Source organism: Rissa tridactyla, chromosome 3, assembly GCF_028500815.1.
Source record: "Rissa tridactyla isolate bRisTri1 chromosome 3, bRisTri1.patW.cur.20221130, whole genome shotgun sequence".
NCBI classification, from domain to species: Eukaryota; Metazoa; Chordata; class Aves; order Charadriiformes; family Laridae; genus Rissa; species Rissa tridactyla.
The window spans coordinates 23049954-23073880 of NC_071468.1; the positions used below are offsets into that span (position 1 = coordinate 23049954).

The 23927-nt window shown below is 38.2% G+C and overlaps 1 protein-coding gene across 2 annotated transcripts in view; it reads left to right on the forward strand.

Moving 5' to 3' along the window:
- Positions 1-23927, forward strand: part of GPATCH2 (G-patch domain containing 2) — a 134384-nt gene that overhangs the window by 79853 nt on the left and 30604 nt on the right. Inside the window, exons 6-8 of one of the 2 annotated variants that reach the window (XM_054194457.1) lie at positions 13431-13495; positions 16219-16258; positions 19607-19677. In XM_054194457.1, the coding sequence (XP_054050432.1) occupies positions 13431-13495; positions 16219-16258; positions 19607-19677 (176 nt within the window). Of the gene's footprint in view, positions 1-1555; positions 2620-13430; positions 13496-16218; positions 16259-19606; positions 19678-23927 lie in introns of those variants that run through there. The other variant, XM_054194460.1, reaches the window with a different exon arrangement.

Genomic DNA, 23927 nt, shown 5'->3' on the forward strand with positions numbered 1-23927 from the left:
TCAGCTAGATAACCCTGTGAACAATTTTGAGCAGTGGAGATAATGGGACTGAATTCTGAAATGAGGTAGAACTCTGAAATGGGGCAGAATTCAGAACGGGAGCTGGAAATACCACAGAGTACAGCGTCGCGTGTGAGCACCGTACGGCTGCTTATGAAGGCAGTCACCTTTTGGCATCAGTAGTCACTTAGGTTTGACAATAATCCTTCTTGATAGGGTGCAATTAAAATGTGGGAGAATGGCAAATCAGGTACATATTCCTATAGGAAGGAAAGGTGAAGTAAAAAAAATTCTTGCTTGCTAGTGATGCTATTTTTTTTAATCTAATCTTTTTTTTTTTTAACATGGATATTGCATGATAATCTAATAAGTAATTTTTTTTTTGCCATGTTTGGACAGCTTTTACTGTCTTCCAGTTGTGCTGTCCACAATTATTGTGGCGTTTAAAGCATAATTATTTTAAATTATTCTCTTTTTTTCTTAATAAAAATATAATTTTTATGTACTTTGAGGAAACTGTAGATCATCTTTGTGGCAATAGATGCACTTTCATACTTCATTTTTTTCATTTTTTTTATTCTGTATTTTACTGTTTTTAATTTTATAAGTAAGAAAAAGGCCAAATCTGTTGCACGTTTATGAAAAAAATGATTATGTAGTCTCTGGTTTCATACCTTCTCAGATGACACAACAGGCTTTCTAATTGTGCCGTTAAATCAAACCATTGATATAATAATAGAAGTCATTTAGTCTTCATACAAAATATGTAACTTATATAAACAAATTATAAACTACTTGAGTTCTGGTTTTGTTTCCACCTTTAGAGGTAGCACAGTGTATCGTGCTGAATTCCATTGTCAGCTTTTGGAAAATGGACTTTTATGTGTATATATTTATAGTATATATTTTGACAAATCTTAGGAGCGCTGATGTTAAAGATATTTTTTTTTCACACTGATTGTTGTATCACTCATCTTGTGTTTGCCTTTTGTCTTTGGCCATAGCATAAGTGAATTATCTAGCACTGACGAGCGTATTCTTTCTCTCAGCAGTTCTTCACACACTTGATAACCACAGCTGTAACTCATAGCAAAAGCTTAGTGACTTCTGTAGCCTTTGGTCAGCCAGTAGAGGCCACTCATAGCTTGCTGCTGAAGCTGGGCGGTGATTTGAAAATGGGGATTTTGTTGTGTGCATGGGGTTTTTAATCCACTCTGAATAAGTTTACACTGCCATGAAGTGTCATAGTATGACTTGCACCTGGAAAGAGTTCTGTTGTGAGTAATTCTGCTTATGTATATAAATACATTTAATATTGGTGTCTTTCTGTTTCCTATAATAAGTCCTGTGGCATTAGGAATAAAAATCACCTTCAGAAGTACACTTCAGGCAGTCTTAAATCAAATGCTTTGATAAAATCCGTTGTTGTTAGTACAGTATTTACTGTCATTATAACACAGTACTTTAATGAAGTAAGGAAAAACTGTTACAGATTACTTTGTGAGGGGGAAAGGAGGGTCATGTTTGTATGTTTTTCTTGTTTTTCCCAAATGAGGAACTGAGCTGCAGAAAACACTTACCAAAGGTCAAAACAGCAAGCCTGTAGCAGAGCAAGGAATTGAACCTGCATCTCCCAGGTCAGGGCCTATATCCTAATCACTGCTCTGCTGCTTCCTCCTGTCTCTAGCGCTGTGTGGGTACCTTCACTTATTGATGGTAATTTTACCAGAAAAAACATTATTTCAGCATTTTAGATAATTCTTAACTAATAAGGGTACAGTTCTAGCTATACTGAAGTCAAAATCCTGTTGATTTAGTGAAGCTCAGATTTCACCCTAGAGTAAGTTTTATGTCTAAACAGACAGCTAAAAATATCGTAATAAAGGGGTTTTTTTATACACAGCGTGTTACCACAGCATTTAATTAGTAGCTCTTTGTACTAAGGGAAATTTGGTTTCATTTAAATGTTTCATTTAAATAAAATTTGTTAAATATTAGCTATTTACAGAATAATGAAAAGGCAAAATTTTGGCCATTGTTTTGTTGCCATATCTAATACAATTCAGACATCTGCCCTGAAGATTTTCCCTTTCCTAATACAAAAAATTGAAATTGTAGTGCTGTGTTGTGTGTTTATGCAGTCCTAAGTATCTTATATTTGCCTTTTAACAAGGAGTTGGTTTAATTTAAAACAAAATAAAAAAATTTAAAAATTCTGGTTTATCATTTCCTCTTGAGACTTATAAATCAGTCCATTTTTTGCAGTGCTGTGAGCTGCTGTTGGAGCAATGTTGCCACCTCGTACTATTTCATATTAAATGTTAGGAATCTCAAAAGAAACTCCCCTGCTGACTTCCCTGCAGATAGGACACTTGCACTTTTCACTTTACCTGATGCTTTCTCCATAGACCAAATTATTTTTTTACATTACGTACTAGCACTTATGTTCTCTGCTTTAATAGCTCTTCCTGTGTTACCGTATCACATACTTAAAGGCAACATGTATGCATTAATTTATAACATAACAATGCATCGTTAAACTTACTCTGTTGCCTGTTCTATAGTATATAAAAGTTTGTCCCTTTGACAAAGATTTAAGACAAAACATGGTCTTGATTCTGCTAGTGTTACCATTTAAAACAAACAAACAAAAAACCTTAACCCAGACTAGTCTCTTCTCAAAAATCTTTTTTATTTTAAATTTATAATTATTTAATTTCAAATTCAGGTTTTATCTTAAAAGCAGCAGAGAAGAACTCTGTAATAGTAAAGACTTACAAATAAATTTGCTGTTTTGCTTTTGTACGTGAGATTGAAATTTTCCATCTTTCTCTGAAGGAGCTATGTTCAGTAGTGGACTTTTTTCTTTTAATCTCTGGTACCGTAGTTTTTCTTTTCTGTTAATCATTCAACTGAAAACCATATATGAAGAAATAGATGTATTTTGATCAGTTGTGTGAAAAGAAATGTGGAGAAAACTCTTAACAGTATGTGAAATCACTAGAGAGATTGGGGAGCTGAGGCATATTCTTTAACTCCAAGAAGCTTACTGATTCTCCTTTTATCAAGGGTGCATAGCTCTTTCATTTCTCTTTTTTTGTTTTACTAAGAGAAAACAATAAAACATGTACAGGGAGATGTGGGTTTGCTTTAGGATTAGTCCTAAAAAGGCCATGTCTTTTGACCTGTTTTTCTTGAGGTTTTTCTACTTTCTTATCACTTGCATGTATTTTGCAAGCAGAATGGCAATGATCCATTGATTTTTGCAACACTATGTTAGCAAGATGTCATTTTTAAAGAATTATAACTAGAGTAGCAAGAAACTGGCATAGAATTATTCTGCCATTGAACCTTGTCTTCATGAAGACTTTTTAGAGTTTGACTGAGCATCACTTAAAGGTAATCTCTACGTTAAAGAGATGCGTCTCTGGAATGGGCAGTTTGGGCCCTTCAACAAGAGTGTGCTTGTAGAGGGAATAAAAATGTAATGGTAATGTCAAGCTAGCGTTATGGCAATGATTCAGTAATGTGTACTGTGAAAGCTGTTTTTATTTTCCTAGTTTTCTATATTGCTCCAAGTCAAAGAATTTGTACCTATATTTTTTTAAACATGTATTTTAAATCCAGATATTTTTTTATCGTAGGTGCTTTCCCATGCTTCTAGTGAAGAATTTTTCTCTATTTCGTCCTTGATATAGTTTGATTTAATTTCCGATAAACTGGCAATTACAGATCTATGAATTATGGAAGTGCCATTGTGATGCCGTAATTTTCACTGCAAAATCCTGTTGTCCAGGATTTGGTTTTAGTTGCATTTTGTTTTGGACAACAACTTGTTTTGCAGAAACCCCTGCCTGAGAAAATTGTATTCATCAATATAGTGGTTTTAGAGAAAGATAAATATATGAACCCAGAGAAAAGTATCTTCTCTTATTCTGGAATTTAAAAAAAATGATTAATATAATTAATTTTTACATGTGTTAATCTGTAGTTGATCATAGCAGTTAATTTAGAATGGGAAAAGGGACCTATTCTTTCCTTTAGAAAAATGGTTAGCTTATTTATGTAACTAGTGTTCAGCAAAATTTTGCTGAAATTTTACTGGTTTTGCTTACTATGAATGTACTTTCTGAAGGTTGATATTGTTCCTCATCCTGTAGGATATCATTCCTAGTCAAAGCTGCTATTCTTAATTAGAGGAAATAGATTGACTTTAACTAATATAAGAAGCAGAAATATTTCTAAGTTCCAGTATGAGTGTGATTATGTTTGGTTACGGGGTAATGTGACTTCTGGAAACACAGACTATTAAATATACTGCTAAAAAGCTTGGAAGAGGTTATTGGGCATTTCCTAGGCATTTTAATGTCTCATAGGAGAGAACTTTCGAAGGCAGAATTCTGTTCATGCTGTGTATGGACTTTAAAGTGTGCCGTGGCATTTTTTTCCCAAAGTTTATCCATCGAAAGACTTGAAAAAAATATTACTCTATTTATATTATTAGAAAAAAAAAATTGCTGCATTTTTTCCTGTAAAGCATGTGGCAAAAGCAGTCTACAGCACTTGTTGGCCATTATCAAAATACGCTTTTTCAGATTGCACTTAACTTACCCATGGCTCAGGTGTTTGTTACAAAAAAAGAGAAGGCACCCCCTCCCTCACTTTTTCAGAGGGAAGAGTAACATAAAGACATCAGACATATGCATGGAGAATTTGATGAGAAGGAAGACAAGCCCACTTCAGTTCCAGTGCCTTTTCTCAAGTGGTTTAGTCCTGGTCACCTTGACCGCTTTGGCTAAGAACCATCGAGGACCATAGCCATCAGTGCTAACTATGGCACATGGAGAATAAGGAGGTGATTGGTGACAGCCAACATGGCTTCACCAAAGGCAAATCATACCTGACAAATCTGGTGGCCTTCTATGACGTTGCCACAGCATCGATAGATAAGGGGAGAGCAATCGACATCATTTACGTGGACTTATGCAAAGCGTTTGACACTGTCCTGCATGACATGCTGGTCTCTAAATTGGAAAGGCATGGATTTGATGGATGGACCACTGTGGTGGATAAAGAACTGGCCAGTTGGCCGCACTCAAAGGGTTGCAGTCAATGGCTCAATGTCCAAGTGGAAACCAGTGACGAGTGGTGTTCCTCAGGGGTCAGTTCTGGGACCAGTGCTGGTCTTTGTCAGAGACACAGACAGTGGGATTGAGTGCACCCTCAGCAAGTTTGCTGACGACATCAAGCTGCGTGGCACGGTTGGCACGCTGGAGAGAAGGGATGCCATCCAGAGGGACCTGGACAGGCTTGAGAGGTGGGCCCATGCGAACCCCATGAAGTTCAACCAGGCCAAGTGCAAGGTCCTGCACCTGGGTCGTGGCAATCCCAGGCACAAATACAGGTGGGGCAGAGAATGGCTTGAGAGCAGCCCTGAGGAGAAGGTCTTGGGGGTGCTGGTGGACAAGATGGTCAAAGTGAGCTGGTAATGTGCACTTGCAGCCCAGAAAGCCAACCACATCCTGGGCTGTATTAAAAGAAACGTGGCCAGCAGGTCGGGGGAGGTGATTCTGCCCCTCTACTCTGCTCTGCTGAGACCCCACCTGGAGTACTGCGTCCAGCTCTGGAGTCCTCAGCACAAGAATGGACCTGTTGGAATGGGTCCAGAGGAGGGCCACGAAGATGATGCGAGGGCTGGAGCCCCTCTCCTATGAGGACAGGCTGAGAGAGCTGGGGTTGTTCAGGCTGGAGAAGAGAAGGCTCCGAGGAGACCTTATAGCAGCCTTCCAGTACCTAAAGGGGGCCTTACAGGAAGGATGGGGAGGGCCTCTTTATCAGGGAGTGCAATGACAGGATGAGGGGTAACGGTTTTAAACTGAAAGAGGGTAGATTTAGATTAGGTATTAGGAAGAACTTCTTTCCTGTGAGGGTGGTGAGGCACTGGAACAGGTTGCTTAGGGAAGCTGTGGCTGCCCCATCCCTGGAGGTGTTCAAGGCCAGGCTGGATGGGGCTTTGAGCAGCCTGGTCTAGCGGGAGGTGTCCCTGCCCATGTCAGGGGGGTTGGAACTAGATGGTCTTTAAGGTCCCTTCCAACCCAAACCTTTCTATGATTCTATACAGCATCAGCTCTATGAAATTGTGTATGCACAGCTGATATAGCATATGAGGTTAAAAGCTAATGTCCTTCTGTATATAAGGGGGGTGTTTAATAGTGTGTAAGAATTGACCACTATCAAGAAGTGTGTTGTTAATGGATGAACGTAGTTTAAAACGGGCCTGATCTGTCAGTCTTCTAAACATTCCCATAACAGTAATTCTGATTCCCTGATACTCATGTATGCACTCAGACACACATACTCACATACATTCAATTAAAAAAAAATATTAGTTGTGCAAACTTTGTGTTGCTTGTTCTTAGTATCCCAAGAGAAAGGCAGTGCTTGCATTAACCCCTGATTTCTTCTTTTGCACTGGGACTTCATCACTTAAGCCAATTCTAGATATCTATGCATTTGTTTATTTTTTTCATTAATAAGCAATCTGAATAGTTGAGAGGCTCTTTGTTTTGATTTTAACGTTTTGCAATCTGCTGCCACTTCTGTAGCAGTTGGCTCTCTTCTGTGGAGGTTCAGCGGAATTTTGCAGTAGATTTTAGTAATGATGAGTTAGCAGATGAAGATGGGTAATAGGTTTTGTTTTGGTTTTTTACTCCTGAGGTAACAGGGTTTTTTTCAAATATGAATTCATTTGCATTAACATATTGTGACTCTTACAATAATCAGCATTCAGTTTTATGTAAGGATCCATATGTATGCAGTATGAATTTAGTTTTATAAATATTCCGTGGCTGCTTGGTAACTGCAGCTATCTAGGGTGTGCAAGAGAAACCTCAGCAGTGTACTTTCTGATAAGTTGCAACTGTATTCCAGGCAAGTTCATATTCTCATATAAATTAGTGGAAAAACATACTTCTCTGTGGTTTATATTTTATTTTAAAACTGGCAATTTAGCAAGTGATTTTTCTTGAAATTTCCATGCTTATTAAATTTCAGATTATGTATTTTGAGTGAGCTGGAAACTTAAACTTGTTTCCATAAGTATGGCTGCAGGTAAACAACCAATTTTAGTCCAGAAAATAGCTTTTGCTTCTGTCAACATGTTGTTTATTTTCTCCCTGAGATAAAAAGTTCAGTTTTCTGATATTTGTACCAAGATAAAGTCTGTAAACAAGATTAATATAGTGTGGAAAAGGTTGTCAGCAGCCCTGGCAAAGGAAATAAGTTGCCTGTACACAGAACATACTGTAAACTGAATAAAAGTGTCAGGTCCACCATGAGATAATGTGATCATGAACCTCTAACAAAGCATGACATAGGCACAGTCGGCTTTTCTTATAGCCACAGTGTAGAAAATGGATTACTATATTCCAGGGATACCCACTGGAATAGCATGAAAACCTCATTTTGAGATTAATGCAGGATGTAACTCTGGAGAGCTGAGCTACGTGTTTACCTGTAGTGTTAAAGTAACAGTTTAGTTATTAATCTTAAAATTTGGAAATTACATATTAAAATAGTTGTTCATATTTCTGGGCCTGTCTTTGTGAATTGACATTTTTTGCTCTTATTATTAGCTGAACTATGACATTGCAAAAGTAACGTTTGGTCACTATTTTATTATTATCTTCTATCTATGTAAGGCCTCAATAAGTCTAATAAAACAGTAAATTCCAAATGCGGGTAAAGCAGTAGGTGCTGTTCTCCCGTGTAGCTGCCATGATTTCCTCTACTAGGGATTTGTATGCTTGCATAGATATTTCTGCAGTAAGCTATTACCAATTCTTTTCAATTGCCACCAGCCAGAAAAGTGACAACACTTCAGGGTTTCTCAAATTGGCCCTGAGCGATGTCATTCTTCAGGGCAAAGAAACAGATTTTGGTCAAATACTTTACTGCATGGAGCTTTCAAATTATTCAGTGAGTGTTCTTTGAAAGTTTTCCAGACTTAGAACTCCAAATGCCCTGGCTTTTTTCCAGCATGAGAGCAGATGAATAGGGATATTTTCCTTTAAAAGTTCAATGCATTGTTCTTTTAATAAAGAGTAGGCTATTTTTGTCTGTGAATCTTCTGCATATGTACTTTTGGCAAGCCTATGGCATTGAGTTTTTGTGGTCTCCTTTCAAAACTTGCAGAACATATGATTTCAGTCCCACCTCTGGTCATCTGCCGACTGTAAAACTATCTCCAAGGAACTGAAAACTTGTTCCTGCATTCTTTCCAACAGGAACAGTTTGCCTTCTGCTCTGGTTCTTCAAGCATGACTTTGATCAGGTGGTCATTTATTCTTCTGCTTTTACCTATCTATAGGTGCAGACAAATTAAGCAGATTCTAAAAATAAAAATGAAGCTGTTTGAATGCATTCTTGAGGAATACCGAAATATCACATCATCTACAAAAGTGCATGTGCTATCGTGCATTGTTAGGATCATTCTTAAATTGAGCATATTACGTATTTTCTGTTTCACTGTATATATAAAGGACTAGATAAGCACTACAGTACAGTGTGGTAAAAATGATTTTATCTTTGCTTTCTGTCCCACGTCAACTTGAATTTCAAAAGCTTTACGTTGAGATACAAAAGTTGGGAGTGTTTTTTGATAAATTTATTTCTGTGTTATCCATAAATAAGGATCACAGAATCACGGAATTTTCAGAGTTGGAAGGGACCCCTAGAGATCATCTAGTCCAACTCTCCTGCTAAAGGAGGATCGCCTAGAGCACATTACAGATGGGTCTTGAAAGTCTCCAGAGAAGGGGACTCCACAACCTCCCTAGGCAGCCTGTTCCAGTGCTCTGTCACCCTCACCGTAAAGAAGTTTTTTCTCATATTTGATTGGAACTTCCTATGTTCCAGCTTGTGCCCGTTACCCCTCGTCCTGTTACCGGGAACCACTGAAAAGAGTCTGGCTCCATCCTCCTTAAACCCACCCTTTAGATGCTTGTAAACATTAATAAGGTCCCCCCTCAACCTTCTCTTCTCCAGGCTAAAGAGTCCCAGCTCTCTCAGCGTTTCCTCATAAGGGAGATGCTCCAATCCCTCAGTCATCTTTGTTGCCCTACGCTGGACTCTCTCCAGTAGTTCCCTGTCTCTCTTGAACTGGGGAGCCCAGAACTGGACACGGTATTCCAGTTGTGGCCTCACCAGTGCAGAGTAGAGGGGGAGAATGACCTCCCTTGACCTGCTGGCCACACTCTTCCCTATGCAGCCCAGAATTCTGTTGGCCTTCTTGGCTACAAGACCCCCAGATCCTTTTCTTCAGAGCTGCTTTCCAGCAGGTCCACCCCTAACCTATATTAGTGCCTGACATTCTTCCTCCCCAGGTGCGGGACCCTACACTTGTCCCTGTTGAACCTCATTAGGTTCTCCTCTGCCCAGCTCTCCAGCCTGTCTAGGTCACGCTGGATGGCAGCGCGGCCCTCTGGGGTGTCAGCCACCCCACCCAGTTTGGTATCATCAGCGAACTTGCTGAGGGTACACTCTGTTCCCTCGTCCAGGTCATTGATGAATACTTCAAACAATACTGGTCCAAGTATTGACCCTTGGGGGACACCACTGGTTACAGGCCTCCAACTGGACCCTGCTCCATTAATCACAGTCCTCTGAGTCCTATCACACAGCCAGCTCTCAATCCACCTCACTGTCCCCTCATCTAGTCCACACTTCCTCAGTTTCCTAAGGAGGATGTTATGAGAGGCAGTGTCAAAAGCCTTGCTGAAGTCAAGGTAGGTGACATCTGCTGCTCTGCCCTCATCCAGACAACCAGTTATAACATCATAGAAGGCTATGAGGTTGGTCAGGCATGATTTACCCTTAGTAAATCCATGTTGACCACTTCCAATAACTTCCTGAACGTGCTTGGATATGACATCCAGAACGAGTCGCTCCATCACCTTCCCAGGGTCGGAGGTGAGACTAACCGGTCTGTAGTTCCCTGGGTCCTCCTTCTTGCCCTTTTTGAAGACTGGAGTGATATTGGCCTTTGTCCAGTCCTCAGGCACCTCTCCTGTTCTCCATGACCTTTCGAAGATGATGGAGAGTGGCCATAAACACTTAACAATGTCATCACGGAATCTTCAGAGTTGGAAGGGACCTCTAGAGATCATCTAGTCCAACTCCCCTGCTAGATCAGGATTGCCTAAAGCACATCCCTCAGGGCTGCATCCAGGCGGGTCTTGAAAATCTCCAGAGAAGGGGATTCCACAACTCCCTGGGCAGCCTGTTCCAGTGCTCTGTCACCCTCACCGTAAAGAAGTTTTTCCGTGTATTTGAACAGAACTTCCTATGTTCTAGCTTGTGCCCATTGTCCCTTGTCCTGTCGCTGGGAACCATTGAAAAGAGCCTGGCTCCATCCTCCTTAAACCCACCCTTTAGATACTTGTAAACATTAATCAGGTCCCCCCTCAACCTTCTCTTCTCCAGGCTAAAGAGTCCCAGCTCTTTCAGCCTTTCCTCATAAGGGAGATGCTCCAGTCCCATAATCATCTTGGTTGCCCTTTGCTGGACTCGCTCCAGTAGTTCCCTGTCCCTCTTGAACTGGGGAGCCCAAAACTGGACACAATACTCCAGTTGTGGCCTCACCAGTGCAGAGTAGAGGGGGAGAATGACCTCCCTCGACCTACTGGCCACAGTCTTCCCTATGCAGCCCAGGATGCCATTGGCCTTCTTGGCGACAAGGGCACACTGCTGGCTCATGGATAATTTGCTGTCTACCAGGACCCCCAGGTCCTTCTCAGAGCTGCTTCCCAGCATGTCCGCCCCTAACATATACTGGTGTTTGGCATTCTTCCTTCCCAGGTGCAGGACCCTACACTTGCTTTTGTTGAACCTCATTAGGTTCTTCTCTGCCCAGCTCTCCAGCCTGTCCAGGTCACGCTGGATGGCAGCACGGCCCTCTGGAGTGTCGGCCACCCCTCCCAGCTTGGTATCATCAGCAAACTTGCTGAGGATACACTCTGTCCCCTCATCTAGGTCATTAATGAATATACTGAACAAAATTGGACCAAGTATTGACCCCTGAGGCACACCACTGGTTACAGGCCTCCAACTGGACTCTGTGCCGCTGATCACAACCCTCTGAGTTCTGTCACTCAGCCAGCTCTCTGTCCACCTCACTGTCACCTCATCTAGCCCATACTTCCTCAGCTTCCTAATGAGGATGTTATGGGGGACAGTGCCAAAAGCCTTGCTAAGGTCAAGGTAGATGACATCTACGGCTCTCCCCTCATCCAGCCAAGCCGTTATAACATCATAGAAAGCTATCAGATTGGTCAGGCATGATTTACCCTTGGTAAATCCATGCTGACCACTTCCAATAACTTCCTGTTCCTCTACGTGTTTGGAGACGACATCCAGAATGAGTCGTTCCATTACCTTCCCAGGGACAGAGGTGAGACTAACCAGCCTGTAGTTCCCTGGGTCCTCCTTCTTGCCTTTTTTGAAGATTGGAGTGATGTCAGCCTTCCTCCAGTCCTCAGGCACCTCTCCTGTTCCCTGTGACCTTTCCAAGACGATGGAGAGTGGTCTAGCGATAACATCTGCCAGCTCTCTCAGCACTCGCGGGTGCATCCTGTCAGGGCCCATGGATTTATGAATGTCCAGCTTGGCCAAGTGGTCTCTGACCCGGTTATCCTCAACTAAGGGAAAGTCTTCCTCTCTCCAGACCTTCCCCCTTGCCTCCAGGGTATGGGATTCGTGAGGGACGGCTTTATCAGTGAAGTCATGCACATTGTTAAGTTCTTGGCATTCAAAACTGCCCCTGACGTAGAGGAACACCCCACCACCTCTCCTTCCTTGCCTATCCCTTCTGAAGAGTTGGTAGCCGTCAATCACCACACTCCAGTTGTGTGTATCTTCCCACCACGTTTCTGTGATAGCAACTGTATCATAGTTGCCCTGCTGTACAATGGCCTCCAAGTCTTCCTGTTTGTTGCCCATGCTGCGTGCATTCGTGTAGATGCACTTCAGCTGGGCTAATTACCTTGCTACTTTACTGGGGGGGACAAGCCCTTATTCCCACCTGTCTGCGCTCAGACATTTCTGCAGTTGCCAACCTACCACTACTCATGTCTTTGCTAACACATGGGTCATCATCTCCCACCTCCGCTGCAACAACAGGCTGCAAGACCTTGCTAGCACTTTTACCCACCAGTACTGGCATGCTGCTCCCAGGCACCACTTTAGTCACTCTAGTTACATCCCCGTCCCCCTTCAAACCTAGTTTAAAGCCCTATCAATGAGTCCTGCTAACTCCTGTCCCAGAATCCTTCTTCCCTTTTGGGTTAGGCTTTCCCCACTTGTTGCCAGCATGCCTGGTGTCCTGTATATCAATCCATGATCAAAGTAACCAAAGTTCTGCCGGTTGCACCAGTCTCTGAGCCAGGAATTAATCTGCTGACTCTTCCTGTTAATCCCCTCATCAATCCCTGCAACTGGTGGGATAGAGGAGAACACTACTTGTGCTCCTGATCCCTTAATCAGCCGTCCCAGGGCTCCAAAGTCTCTCTTCATTGCCCTTAGACTTCTGGTAGCTATCTCATCATTACCTACTTGAAATATCAGCAGTGGATAATAATCTGAAGGCTGAACCAGGGTAGGGAGTTTCCTCCGTATGTCCTTGATCCTGCTCCCAGGGAGGCAGCTGGCTTCTCTGTGGGATGGGTCCGGTCGACAGATAGGGCCCTCTGTTCCCCTCAGAAGGGAGTCACCTACTACAATTACCTTCCTTTTTTTCTTGATTGAGGAGGTCCTGAGTCGTGGGGGTGAGTGATTAGCCCTGTGTGACTCACTAGATGGATCATCCTCCCCATCCTTATTTGTCTGGCCCTCAGATTCCAAAGCCCCAGTGACTACAACCCCTCTTTTCTTCCCTGTGGGTGTCGTAATAATACAGGCAGTACGCCTTTATGACTGTGGAGGTGTCTCTAGTGTAGATTGCCCGTCATCCACATTCTCATTCGACTGGCCATCCTCGTTCAGTACCTCATATCTGTTGTTCAGAGGTACCGGGGGGGCAGGAGGGGTAAGGAGAGGTGTATGTTGAATATAATTTTGAAAACATATAACTTCAATTTTTTGGAGATGAAGTGTTTCATGGGCTTTTCAAAAGTAACTTAGGCTTCCGATATCTGTAAATGTCTGATGTCTAACATTCATGAGCAGAATTACACAGAAAGGATTTTGGCAAATCTTGTGTAGTACTTTCTGCATTCAGACTTGACTTAAAAATGGCAGATATTGCTAATTGCATTTACTGTATCTAGTGTACTGTCTCTATTTAGTATTTGCAATATGTTTTCTTAATAAACAATCACTGTGAGTGTATGCTACCCCATTATTCAAAGACTTTTTTTTCCTGCTTTTTCCATTAGATAACTCCAGGACCAGGCGGTAGCAGGAAAACGGTTCACTTGTCCCAGGATTCTCTTCACCATGAGTGAGTATCAGTGATGGGAGTTACAACTTTTTATTATTGTTTGCTTTACAGTAGTGCCTCTGTCCCAAAGCCACATTTTACAACTGTATAAACATGTGAAAAGACAACCTGAGCTTAGTTACATAATGATCTTTATTTAGTAATTAAAAAGCATTACAAACATTATTCATTTTGTTTGTTAAAGAAACATGGCGTTCAGTGCTTTGTAAATGTATTTTTATTAACTTGATAAGTAATATGCTTTCCTAAAACGCAACAAATATGAGTTGTTTAAAAAAAGCTGCTTTATTTTTCTCCAAAGGGAAATTCAGAAACGCCAAGCTTTGAGTATATGAAAATAAACAAGCATCGCACCTTTGAGTCTTCAACATGATGTATCATGTGAGGAAGAAGGTTATCATAAATTACACAAAAAGACATTCAGTTAATTGTTTGGATACACGTAAATACGGAATGTCATTCGGTTCGTTTAGTTACTCTGGTGTGCCATTACTGTAAACTCTTACTCTGTTCAGCTGACAACGTTAGCAGCATTATTTCTTGGTTATCTCTTTTGAATAGCTACAATAAGAAGATTACATTTTCCTATACTTTTCTAAATCAAAAATCTAAAGCACAGACACACGTGATTAGGAAATAATGTATTTGCGGAAATGTTTATGTGTTCTGACTGCTACTAGATATAGCATCCACAGTTGAAAACAAAACTTGCGAAATCAAATATACTACAAACATCAGATCCTCGATACCAACTGCTTTATGGTACTGATTGACTTCTTGCACCCCATGGCTTCCTGATGTGTGTGTTAACTAAAGAGGTTGTGACTTCATAAGTTATTTCTACCCTGAAGTAATTCAGCTGATACTTTATGGTTTTTACTTGTGTTTATTTTACTAAAACAAACAAGCAAACAAAGAACACTGTAATTAAGTGAATGGACAAAATTATAAAAAAGTGTGACAAAAAAACCCTGTTCTCATTAGAAGAGGTGTTATTCTTTAGAAAGAGGTTTTTTACTGTCTAAACATGAGACGCATTTGAATTACTTTGATGTACTTTCTCAATAGAAATACATTTTGCGAATCATATAGTCTGTAATCCACTGATTTGTCACAAACCAGCAGAGTTTATGTGGAGGAGGATAGCTTAGTTTGCTGCTCCTCCTTGAGCATTTGCTGTTGACCCTGGTCAGAGATGAGACACTCATCCGTGTGGAAGTTAGACCTAACCCATTATATTTCTTATCTTCATCAGCTTCTGGATGTTTGTAACCTTATTTGTTGAGTCACTAGCAAATGTGATGGTTTTTCTTTTCATGCACTGCCAACATCAAAGTCATGCATGCATGAAATCTCCCCGTTTTCCTCAAATTTTGAACTACTCAGTGCAGTTGATGAACGTTTCATGTCCAAAATACATAAATATCTACTAATTTTCATCTCAAAATATACTTGGACCTTTATTGATGTTGTTCTTTTGTCATTTCCTACTTTTTTTCCTTAGTCATCTTAAAAGTAGAAAAAGGAGTTAGCTGTATGTGGGTTTCAGTGACAGCTAGTCTTGCATAGAAGAATGAAAGGGTTAACTACTCATCAGCAAGTTTACAAAAAGTGAGTGACAAAAAGCCACAAAACTTTCAGATTTGTGACTTCCAAAAAAAAAAAAAAAGAGTAATTTAGACCAGACAATTCTATGTAAATTTATTAAAGTAAAAATTTTAGTGTCGTCATGTGGCTGCTGTGGGGAAAAAATGAGAGTAAACTATATTGAATCTAACTACTTCAGAAAAAGTGTGACTAGGTTAAGCTTATGATCTATGGTTACACTTCTAGAGGAATTTACAAACATAATAGCAGATAATGCAATGGTATTTTTGTGCAGTATTATAATGGATGGAATTATTTTATCCTTTGCCCAAAACCTATTGCTTGCTTACATGAGTGGTATGTAGGTACTATTACGTAATTTCAGATCCCCCTTGCTTTAATTGTTTTTACCTTCTTCTATTTTGGAAGTGCCAAGATTTGCCCCAGGTTTGTATAATGCTTGCTACAGCTACATTCAGATGTTAATTCGGTTCTCTGTGATCACGGTTTGTATGTGAGACAGTATTAATACGCTTTTACTGCTATTGAGGGAAAAGTCACATTGTGAGTCCTTGCCCTGCATATCAATGTCTTAGTCCAGATTTTTGTCCCTATGAAATAAGGCTGCCAATAGGCAAAATTGTGCAATTGTGTGGAGATATGAAGTTACTGTATTTACAGACTGTGATTTTCACTTTAGATTCAACTCAGACCTCAGTTTGTGGAATAATACATTAACGACTACCAGGTAGTCCAGAGTACTTAAAAAATCTTTTTAGCTATAATCATTTATAAGTAACACTTCAGTACTAAATATGGAATTACTTTTATTTATAGCACACGCATTATGGTCTATTAAAATACTATTATTTATATATTATTTTAGCTTGTTTGACAAAATATAATTACCTATAAAGCCAATAGCTACTCAGAAGCGAAATTTGTGGTGCATTCTTTCAAAAGTGTTACAGACTTAGAGAGCTCAATAAAAATATCCCATTAAAATAAAGCATAGCCAAAGGCTGTATTTTCCTGGCAGACAATAAAATACCCAAAAGCACGCACAGGCTGGTCATATGACAACATGTGCTTTGTTAGTTATATTGTTAAACCTGTCTTTTCTTTCTCTCCCACAGCCACTGGTTTAGCCCTGGGGCTAGGAAGGAACATAGCCAGGTAAGAACTGCTTTGATCAAGAACAGTTTACTTGAGTGGTGTAAAGGAATTTAACTACCTCTACTCCAGAGGTTGTGGGCTAATATTTTAGGAAATTATAAACAAAGCAGGTATGATTTCATATTTTCTTGTAAGGAAACATATATTACAGTAATGCATTTCAAAAAGTCCCTTAATTAAAAATCTTTAATTAGTTACTTCATTTCAGTTAAGTATCTTGGAGTTTTAGCAGGTTAAATGAAAAGTCTGATTAGTTTTTAAATTATTTTCTTAATAGTAGTATCTCCAAATGTTGTGTTTCTCAAAATGCTGGAAAGCAAAACATTTGACTCACAAATGAAGAAATACAGAACAGCGACAAGAGTGGGCAGGCTTCTACAGGAAATTTTTCTGTTTCGTTTTTCTGCCTTTCATTGGTTAAAACAAGCACAGCAGTAAAAATTGAACTGTTAGATCTCCGTCATGGTGCAGATATTGATCAAAATATCTCACTAGTTTGTCTGCTGAGCCACTACAATGTAGTCCCTAGGATGTCCAAGCCTAGAGATGTTGTTGAGGGAATGTGAAGGCATGTTTAATACTTGATTATCAACATAGCACTTATTTCTTTAGCTTGTCCTCAGATATGGAGGAATACCTTTCTTTATGGATGATAGTTAAGGTCTAAACAGAACATACTGTCCAAGAACTTTATAATGTGAAAAATATCTGTTTTCATTTTGTAAATGTATAGTTAACTTCAACTATTCAGTAAAAGAAGCTGAATGTATCAGCAATGCCTTGAAACTTAAGACTAAAGTTCCACAGTAAATTTTTTAAGTTGGTAATAATTGATATAACACCATTGATTTCATTAGGTCTGTGCCAGTTCACTAGTACGTTTACAAATTTAAATAGATTTGAAAGTTCAAAAGGAAATAAGACACACAGAATCTTTGGAGGGTTCACCTTAGGATGATTCATCATGAACACTTGTAGCTCCAGTAAGTCATAGTTTAAATCAGTGTATACACTTTCCTGTCCCCTCTCCCTTCCTTTGAACTCTAGAGCAAGCTGGATCTCTAAAAGTTATATTACTTGCCCAAAACTACCAGAGTGGATAAAACATAGTACAGTTTTAGCTGTAAATTGTGAACTTCTAACATGTTATATTAAGCTGACTGACACTTAACATCTAAACAGACGGCTTTATATGATTCACATTTAACTCTCATTATTTTGTAACACATTTTCTAGTAGAAGACAGACATTAAAAAGAGCATTTTAAATATGACCATGCTTCATCTTAATTAATCATGATAAAAGTTCTCTTGGGTTAATCTTTATCCTCTTCCTGAAATTTTGATGCTCTAAGTAGTCAAATTTGCTAGATTAGAATGAGTTTGAGTGATTTTTTTTTTTAATTGGATCTTTTGATATATTAATTGTCTCATATAACAGAGTAGTTAACTGAAGATGTACTCTTCACTTCTTTGAAAGATTCTAAGCTTAAAACAGTACAGAAATTTCCATGGTGAGAAATACATAAACCTACATCGTACGTACTAGCAATATCCATTCACCGTAGAGTGTGAAAAACATCTGCTTAGCTGGTATATCATGACAGATTAATTCATCTTCTCTCAGATAATAGTAGATTTGAATTAATTTTAGATTTTACGTGTTTATTTTGTATTTCATAAGAGCTGCGTTTTCAGAGCTTATGTGAAGTTCACTGTATTCATAACTTACAGAATTGTAAAGTAAAGCTAATGTCATCAAATAATATAGGTGCTACTGACATATAATGGGTTATTTTTTTAGACAAGTAAAAGAAATAATAATGATGGTGCAATGTAATTACGACAATTTTGACAGCCTATAAAATTCTCACTAAATTTGCGAAGATCCATAGTGTTTAACTAATGGTTGCATGGGTTTGCTACTTTCTCTTTTAATTATTTCCTGGAGTTGAAGTTATGTTAGAACACAAGTAATTAACTAGCCAAATTCAAAGTCTGGCAGGTGATCTGTATTTGTACATGCTGTAACTACAATTTACTTATCAGCCAGAGTATATTGATAATAGTAAGACTGCTCTTCTTAGCTTGATCAGAGAATCATAGAATCATAGAATTGTCATTAAATAGATATACATTGTACGAATGTTGTGCTGGTTTAAATTGCGGCTATCTTTAGATATTAATTATAAGTACTCTTGATGATAAGAGAATGAAAAAACTGTTTTGTCAGGATAAGGTGCCTTACCTTTATGTATCCTTCAGATACATACCAGACTGCACTATTTTTACTGCATCTGGGAACTGAATAGTTGGAATGACAAGGAGCATTCCTTAAACAAGAAGCAGGCTATAGTTGGGGAAGAATTAATCAAGTGTCATTTTTCAGATAGGTGTCATTTTTTGTAGTCCCTACTCATGTACAACACTAAGGTGTGGTTGGCCAAGTCATAAAGTTCATAATTTCCTAATTTCCAGTGGACTTCTAAATGAGTTTGCTGTGAATGTTAGATCCATTTACCTATAGACTGTTTCTAAACAGTCTTTCATTGTACACTTTCTTTAATATATGTTGAGTTTCAAGAAACATTTGTATTTTTATACTGTCTAGTGTTAATATCTTTAGTGTAACTTTTTGACAATCATTATTTACTGTTATTGCCACTTTACTCATCCTGGTAAATATCATAATGCTGGAAATAGACTTCTGAATATCGGAGATAGTCTGAATGAAAAGTCTTCCTTTATTTGTCTAAAAATAGAGTGAATCGGAGCTTGTTCCAGAAACTGAATGACTGTTTCAGTTAAATGAATCCTTCATTATTCCTACTTCCCCACTATTATGGGAAGCTTTAATACTGTGGTTTTGTTGATTCTGCAACTTTCAAATTGCAAAAGCTCCTGGGGGGCTTAGAAGAGTTTATAGCTGTTTCATAACTGCTTAGATACAAGTGCCAACCTGAATAGTTTTTTGTTATACAATTTTGAAAATGTAAATTGAAATTGTGACAATTATAAAACTTTATAGGTAATTGTGAAAGTTTGACTTGCATGGCTTTCTGAAATGCTTTCAGAATGCTTTAATTTTACATTTTCAATTATTTAGGAATTTTAAACTGGTGGGTTGGACTAGATGATCTCCAGAGGTCCCTTCCAACCCCTATCATTCTGTGATTCTGTGATATATCTTGAAATAAAGCTCTATTAGATGTCCATCTCTTCTAAGTCTTGGTTGAAAACTATTGAAGGATTACTCAAGACAGGAAAGAATAGCATTGTCAGGAAAACATTTCTAAAAGGCAAATAAAGGCATTGCTTGTGAAACTGTTCTGAAAAATTTTTTTAATAGCTTCAACTTCTGCGAGACAACCGATCAGAGAGAGGACACAAGAAGAACAGCTCTGTAAAAACAGCTAGCAGGTAAATTAATGCTCCAGCTGCCATTAATCCTGTTTATGAATTTGTTGATTTCTAAACTCGCAAATTTTTATATAAGAAATGACACCATTCTTTTGGGGCATTTTCAGAGTTCTTCTGTTTTTTTGTGATTTACTTTCAAGAATTTCTTTTATATGGCATAATCTTCGCCTAAAATACAGGTATTAGACTTCATTGGTGACTCTATCCAACTATACTTGCTGAACTTAATCTATTTACTAACCATCAGAATTAAATGAATGCAAAAGTAAGGTTTGTGCTTCTGGCACGTAAGTTAAGTGCTGAAAATGTATAAAGGTACTATAATCATAAATCATCGTTATGCATACATTCTTTTGAAATCAAAAAGATAAATAGTGTAATACTTAAATTATTCTTATGTCACATTTTGAGAATAAAAATTTCATTGTGAAGACTTATTAAAAAAAAATCTAGTTGTATCCTCTGGCTTCTTTCTTCCCCCTCAAAAGACAAAAAATTCAACACTGAACTGGTCTAGGAGTCTGTTCCTAGAGGGTTTTTTATGTACGTATTACCTGCTGAATCTATTCTGCCAAATAATTATTTTAGTTCTAGTATTTTTTAAAATGAGAAACCTACATAAATGTTTCCCTTGCTATACACAACATCTTACACAATTTTTACCTTGTTCTGTACAGATGACAATATGCTATCAAATTACTTTTTTCCAAAAAGTTATAACAGATTTATATCATCATGTAATAATAAGGGTTTGAGTGAGACATTTGTCTTTCAGGCACTTGTCTTTTAGTATATATGTTGTCATCCTGAAATAAGTTATTAATATTGTTAAATACTTGCTTTGATGAATACCTGGAAAGTGAGACCAATACTTCTTTCAAAAATATGCGTATTAAGTATGAATCTATTTCATTGTATACATGTTCTAGTTACAGACTATAAAACATTGGTCGTGCAAGTGTTGGTCATTCATCTTCAGAAATTGTGTTATCTTTGTCTATTAAACCTTTTATATTAAGACAAAATTGAAAATTTCTGCATACATTTTCTGGCAAGCACACTTGTTAAGTCATATCTTTGCTCAGAATTTTAGAACGACTACACTTTAGATACGAATTTTCCTGTAAGGCTCCTTACAGGAAACTGAGAGTATAAAGTGGATATAAAGTGAGCAGGAAGAAACAGGTTATATTTAAAGTCATTTTAGCATCTTCTTTATGCTGTAGCAATGTAAAACGGTGTCTGAGGAATTCGGAATCATAACTTACGTGTTTGTTATTCTGACCAATGAAGCTCTTGTGAAGTGATTGCTACCAACACAAGCAGTTAGAGATTTTTTTTTTTTTTTAAATGGCATTAAATACCTGAAGTGATCTTCAACCTCTCTTCATGTCTAATCAGCAGTGCGTGAGTAGACTGTTATCCCAGTAAATGTCTGGCAGGGCTGTGTAGGAGCAACAGGTGGCAAATCCAAGACTGAAGACTAGCATTTTCCATAAAATGTCTGTAATGGTAAAACAGGACTTATATAAACTATGATGATGATGTACATAAAGCCACAGTATATTGTCATACTGTAATACCCTTAAAAACAGCAAGGTCGCTGCCACCTTTTTCTCTCCTTACCACAGAAACTTCACTGTAAGTTCTTTAAGGTGACTTGAAGATAAATTCTTAAACTTCTATGAAAATGATATTTTTAGCCGGCCATCTGCTGTCTTAGAATGTACGTCTTATTTACAAGTTGTATTTTGAACAAATTTTAACATTCTTGCTACAGTTTAGCTGCTGAAAATAAGAATTGAATTTGCACAATGTGCAAGCATTTTTTCTATCAAGCCAATAGCATGTCTGGTGTCTAGTTTCTTCCTGTAGCTTTAGTGTTCTATAACCTAATATTTTGCTTTTTATGAAAAGCTGTTACAACCAGAACAGAGATTGAATTCCAGATGTATAGGAGCAACACATGACAAATACATAGTTCATCTCCTCATATGTTCCTAAGTTCCTGTCCTCATTCAGTTCAAGACAATTCCCGTGGTATTCTGTTCCTTACAAATGAAATTCGTGGTGCATAGTGACATATGTCAGATTTATCTGTGGTTAATATCGAAGGCTGATTTTGTAACTACTTAATTTTAAATTATCACTTCTACCAAAAGCGTTAATCTTGGTTTCACCAGGCAATAGGGAGAAGGAAAATGTTTATGCTTAACAAGGTACCTATAGAAATTACTTGTTTAGTAGCAAATATTGCTCACAGTGTTAACAAAATGGTGAACATCACCTTGGTTGCAAATGCGCATCTTCATTACTGCGTATGAAGTCTTAAAATGGAAATCTGTCATTTAGATTTTTGCATGTGCCAAATATTTTAAAAACCACTAAACTACAATGATACCAATGAAATGTCACAAGGTTAAGTTATAGAATTATAGTAAATTTTATACCATAAATATAAATATAGTAAATTTTAGTAATTCTAGTAAATCTTCCATTATTTCAGTGTGTTACATGCATATGCAGTTAAGTCTTCTGTTGAATGCAAATGTTTTCTCGCAGATGAAAGTCTGAAGCTTTCTAAAATTAACTCTAAATTAGTTCTTGCATGTGTTAAACTATTGCAGTTGACGCATCAAAGTAATTCAGATGAGTAACCCCCTTAAAAAGAGGCATACAAAAAGTAATGGCTGTAACCTTATATTGTCTTAATGTTTGTTGCTACATGCAGTGGTAGAACAGCAGTAGTAAGTATTGGAAATTCTATAAAATTATTGTACTTATCCAGAATACAGTTTAATCTGCTTCTACTGCAAGACTGAATTTCTCTGGGTCGGTCTTCACATAGTTTTCACACAACTGTATTTCTTGTTGTGGGACTGTGTTTTATTTGCTTTTCTGGAATACCTTTTTACTGGTTTTTGTGTGTACATGACATATGTATATACACATACGTTTTTCTATGCTTGCTTTGACTTTTCTTACCCCTTTTGGATGCCTGAACACAGTTGTTGTTTCAGCATGTAGACAATATGTAAATACCCATATTACGTTAGATCAGTGACTTGCGGAATAATTTACTCTGTAAATACATCAAAAAGGTGTGGAGCTCTAAGCACAGCAGTGGTCTGCAGCTGTCTCTTTGTGGTGGGATAATACTGATACTTTCTGGGTGAGCTTTACTGTACTGGGTTGCTTGTATTAGGTTTCTTCTGTCAAATTAATAATAATGAGCCAATCCTACATAAACTAACACAAACTTTTACTAGTGACAAAATAATTAGATTGTTGAGAACTATTGATATGGCTACTTATGAACCAAATGTTAAGAAGGGGGACAGTCCTGCACCACAAAAATTGGAACCTGAATAGATTATATTATGCTGATACGTTTCAACACATCTTCTGTATTCAACACATTTAAATATATATATATAAAAATTTATGCTACCTTTACAGATAAGCTTTAATCTACAAATACGTAGTTTCTCCATTAAATATTTAAATTATATAAACAGTACTAAATAATACTGTTCTAGAAGGTGCCTTTCTTTTTCCTGTATAGCCTTGAAGAAGTTCTCTGTTTACATTGTCTCTCTGCATTAGGACAGGAACAGTCCCATCCCCAGTCCAGCTACACTGCTCGAAGTTGTTAATTCTTCCAACTGCTTGTTTTCATCCTCTACTCTTTTGCCAGTAAAGAGGGGTTTTTGTCTGCATTTTTTAATACACTTCGGGCAAAACCAGCCTGGTTAGCTCAACTCACCTATTTAAATTAAATTGGCTGGTTTTGTACAAACCATATTAGGGAGTGCTCACATGATTTCTTCCTCCGGCAGAGCTGTGGAGATGATAATCTCCAGCAGATGTGTGATAACAAATAGCTCGGGATAGTAATGTCTTCATCTGGCGCAGTTGTTAGCAGACCAAATGTCTGTCTGTAGCCCCAGGCTGTGGGCAAACAATTGAACATGATTGAGTTATGGCGAGTTAACAAGTTGCTGCTTGGCAGCTGAACTGCCATAGCTGATCATGCGCTCATTGTTTGCCTGCGCCCATCATAAGGTAGAACACGTTTTCTTAATTCACCTTTGTAAAATTTTATAAAAATGAGTTCTACCCAAAGAAGACTCCCCGGGGCTAAGAGATTCATTTGGTCAGCTATGGAGACAGCATTGAACAATATTTTGCTGAGCTGCTATAACAAGATTTTGAACATGTGATTCTATTGTTAAATATAAGGGGGACCT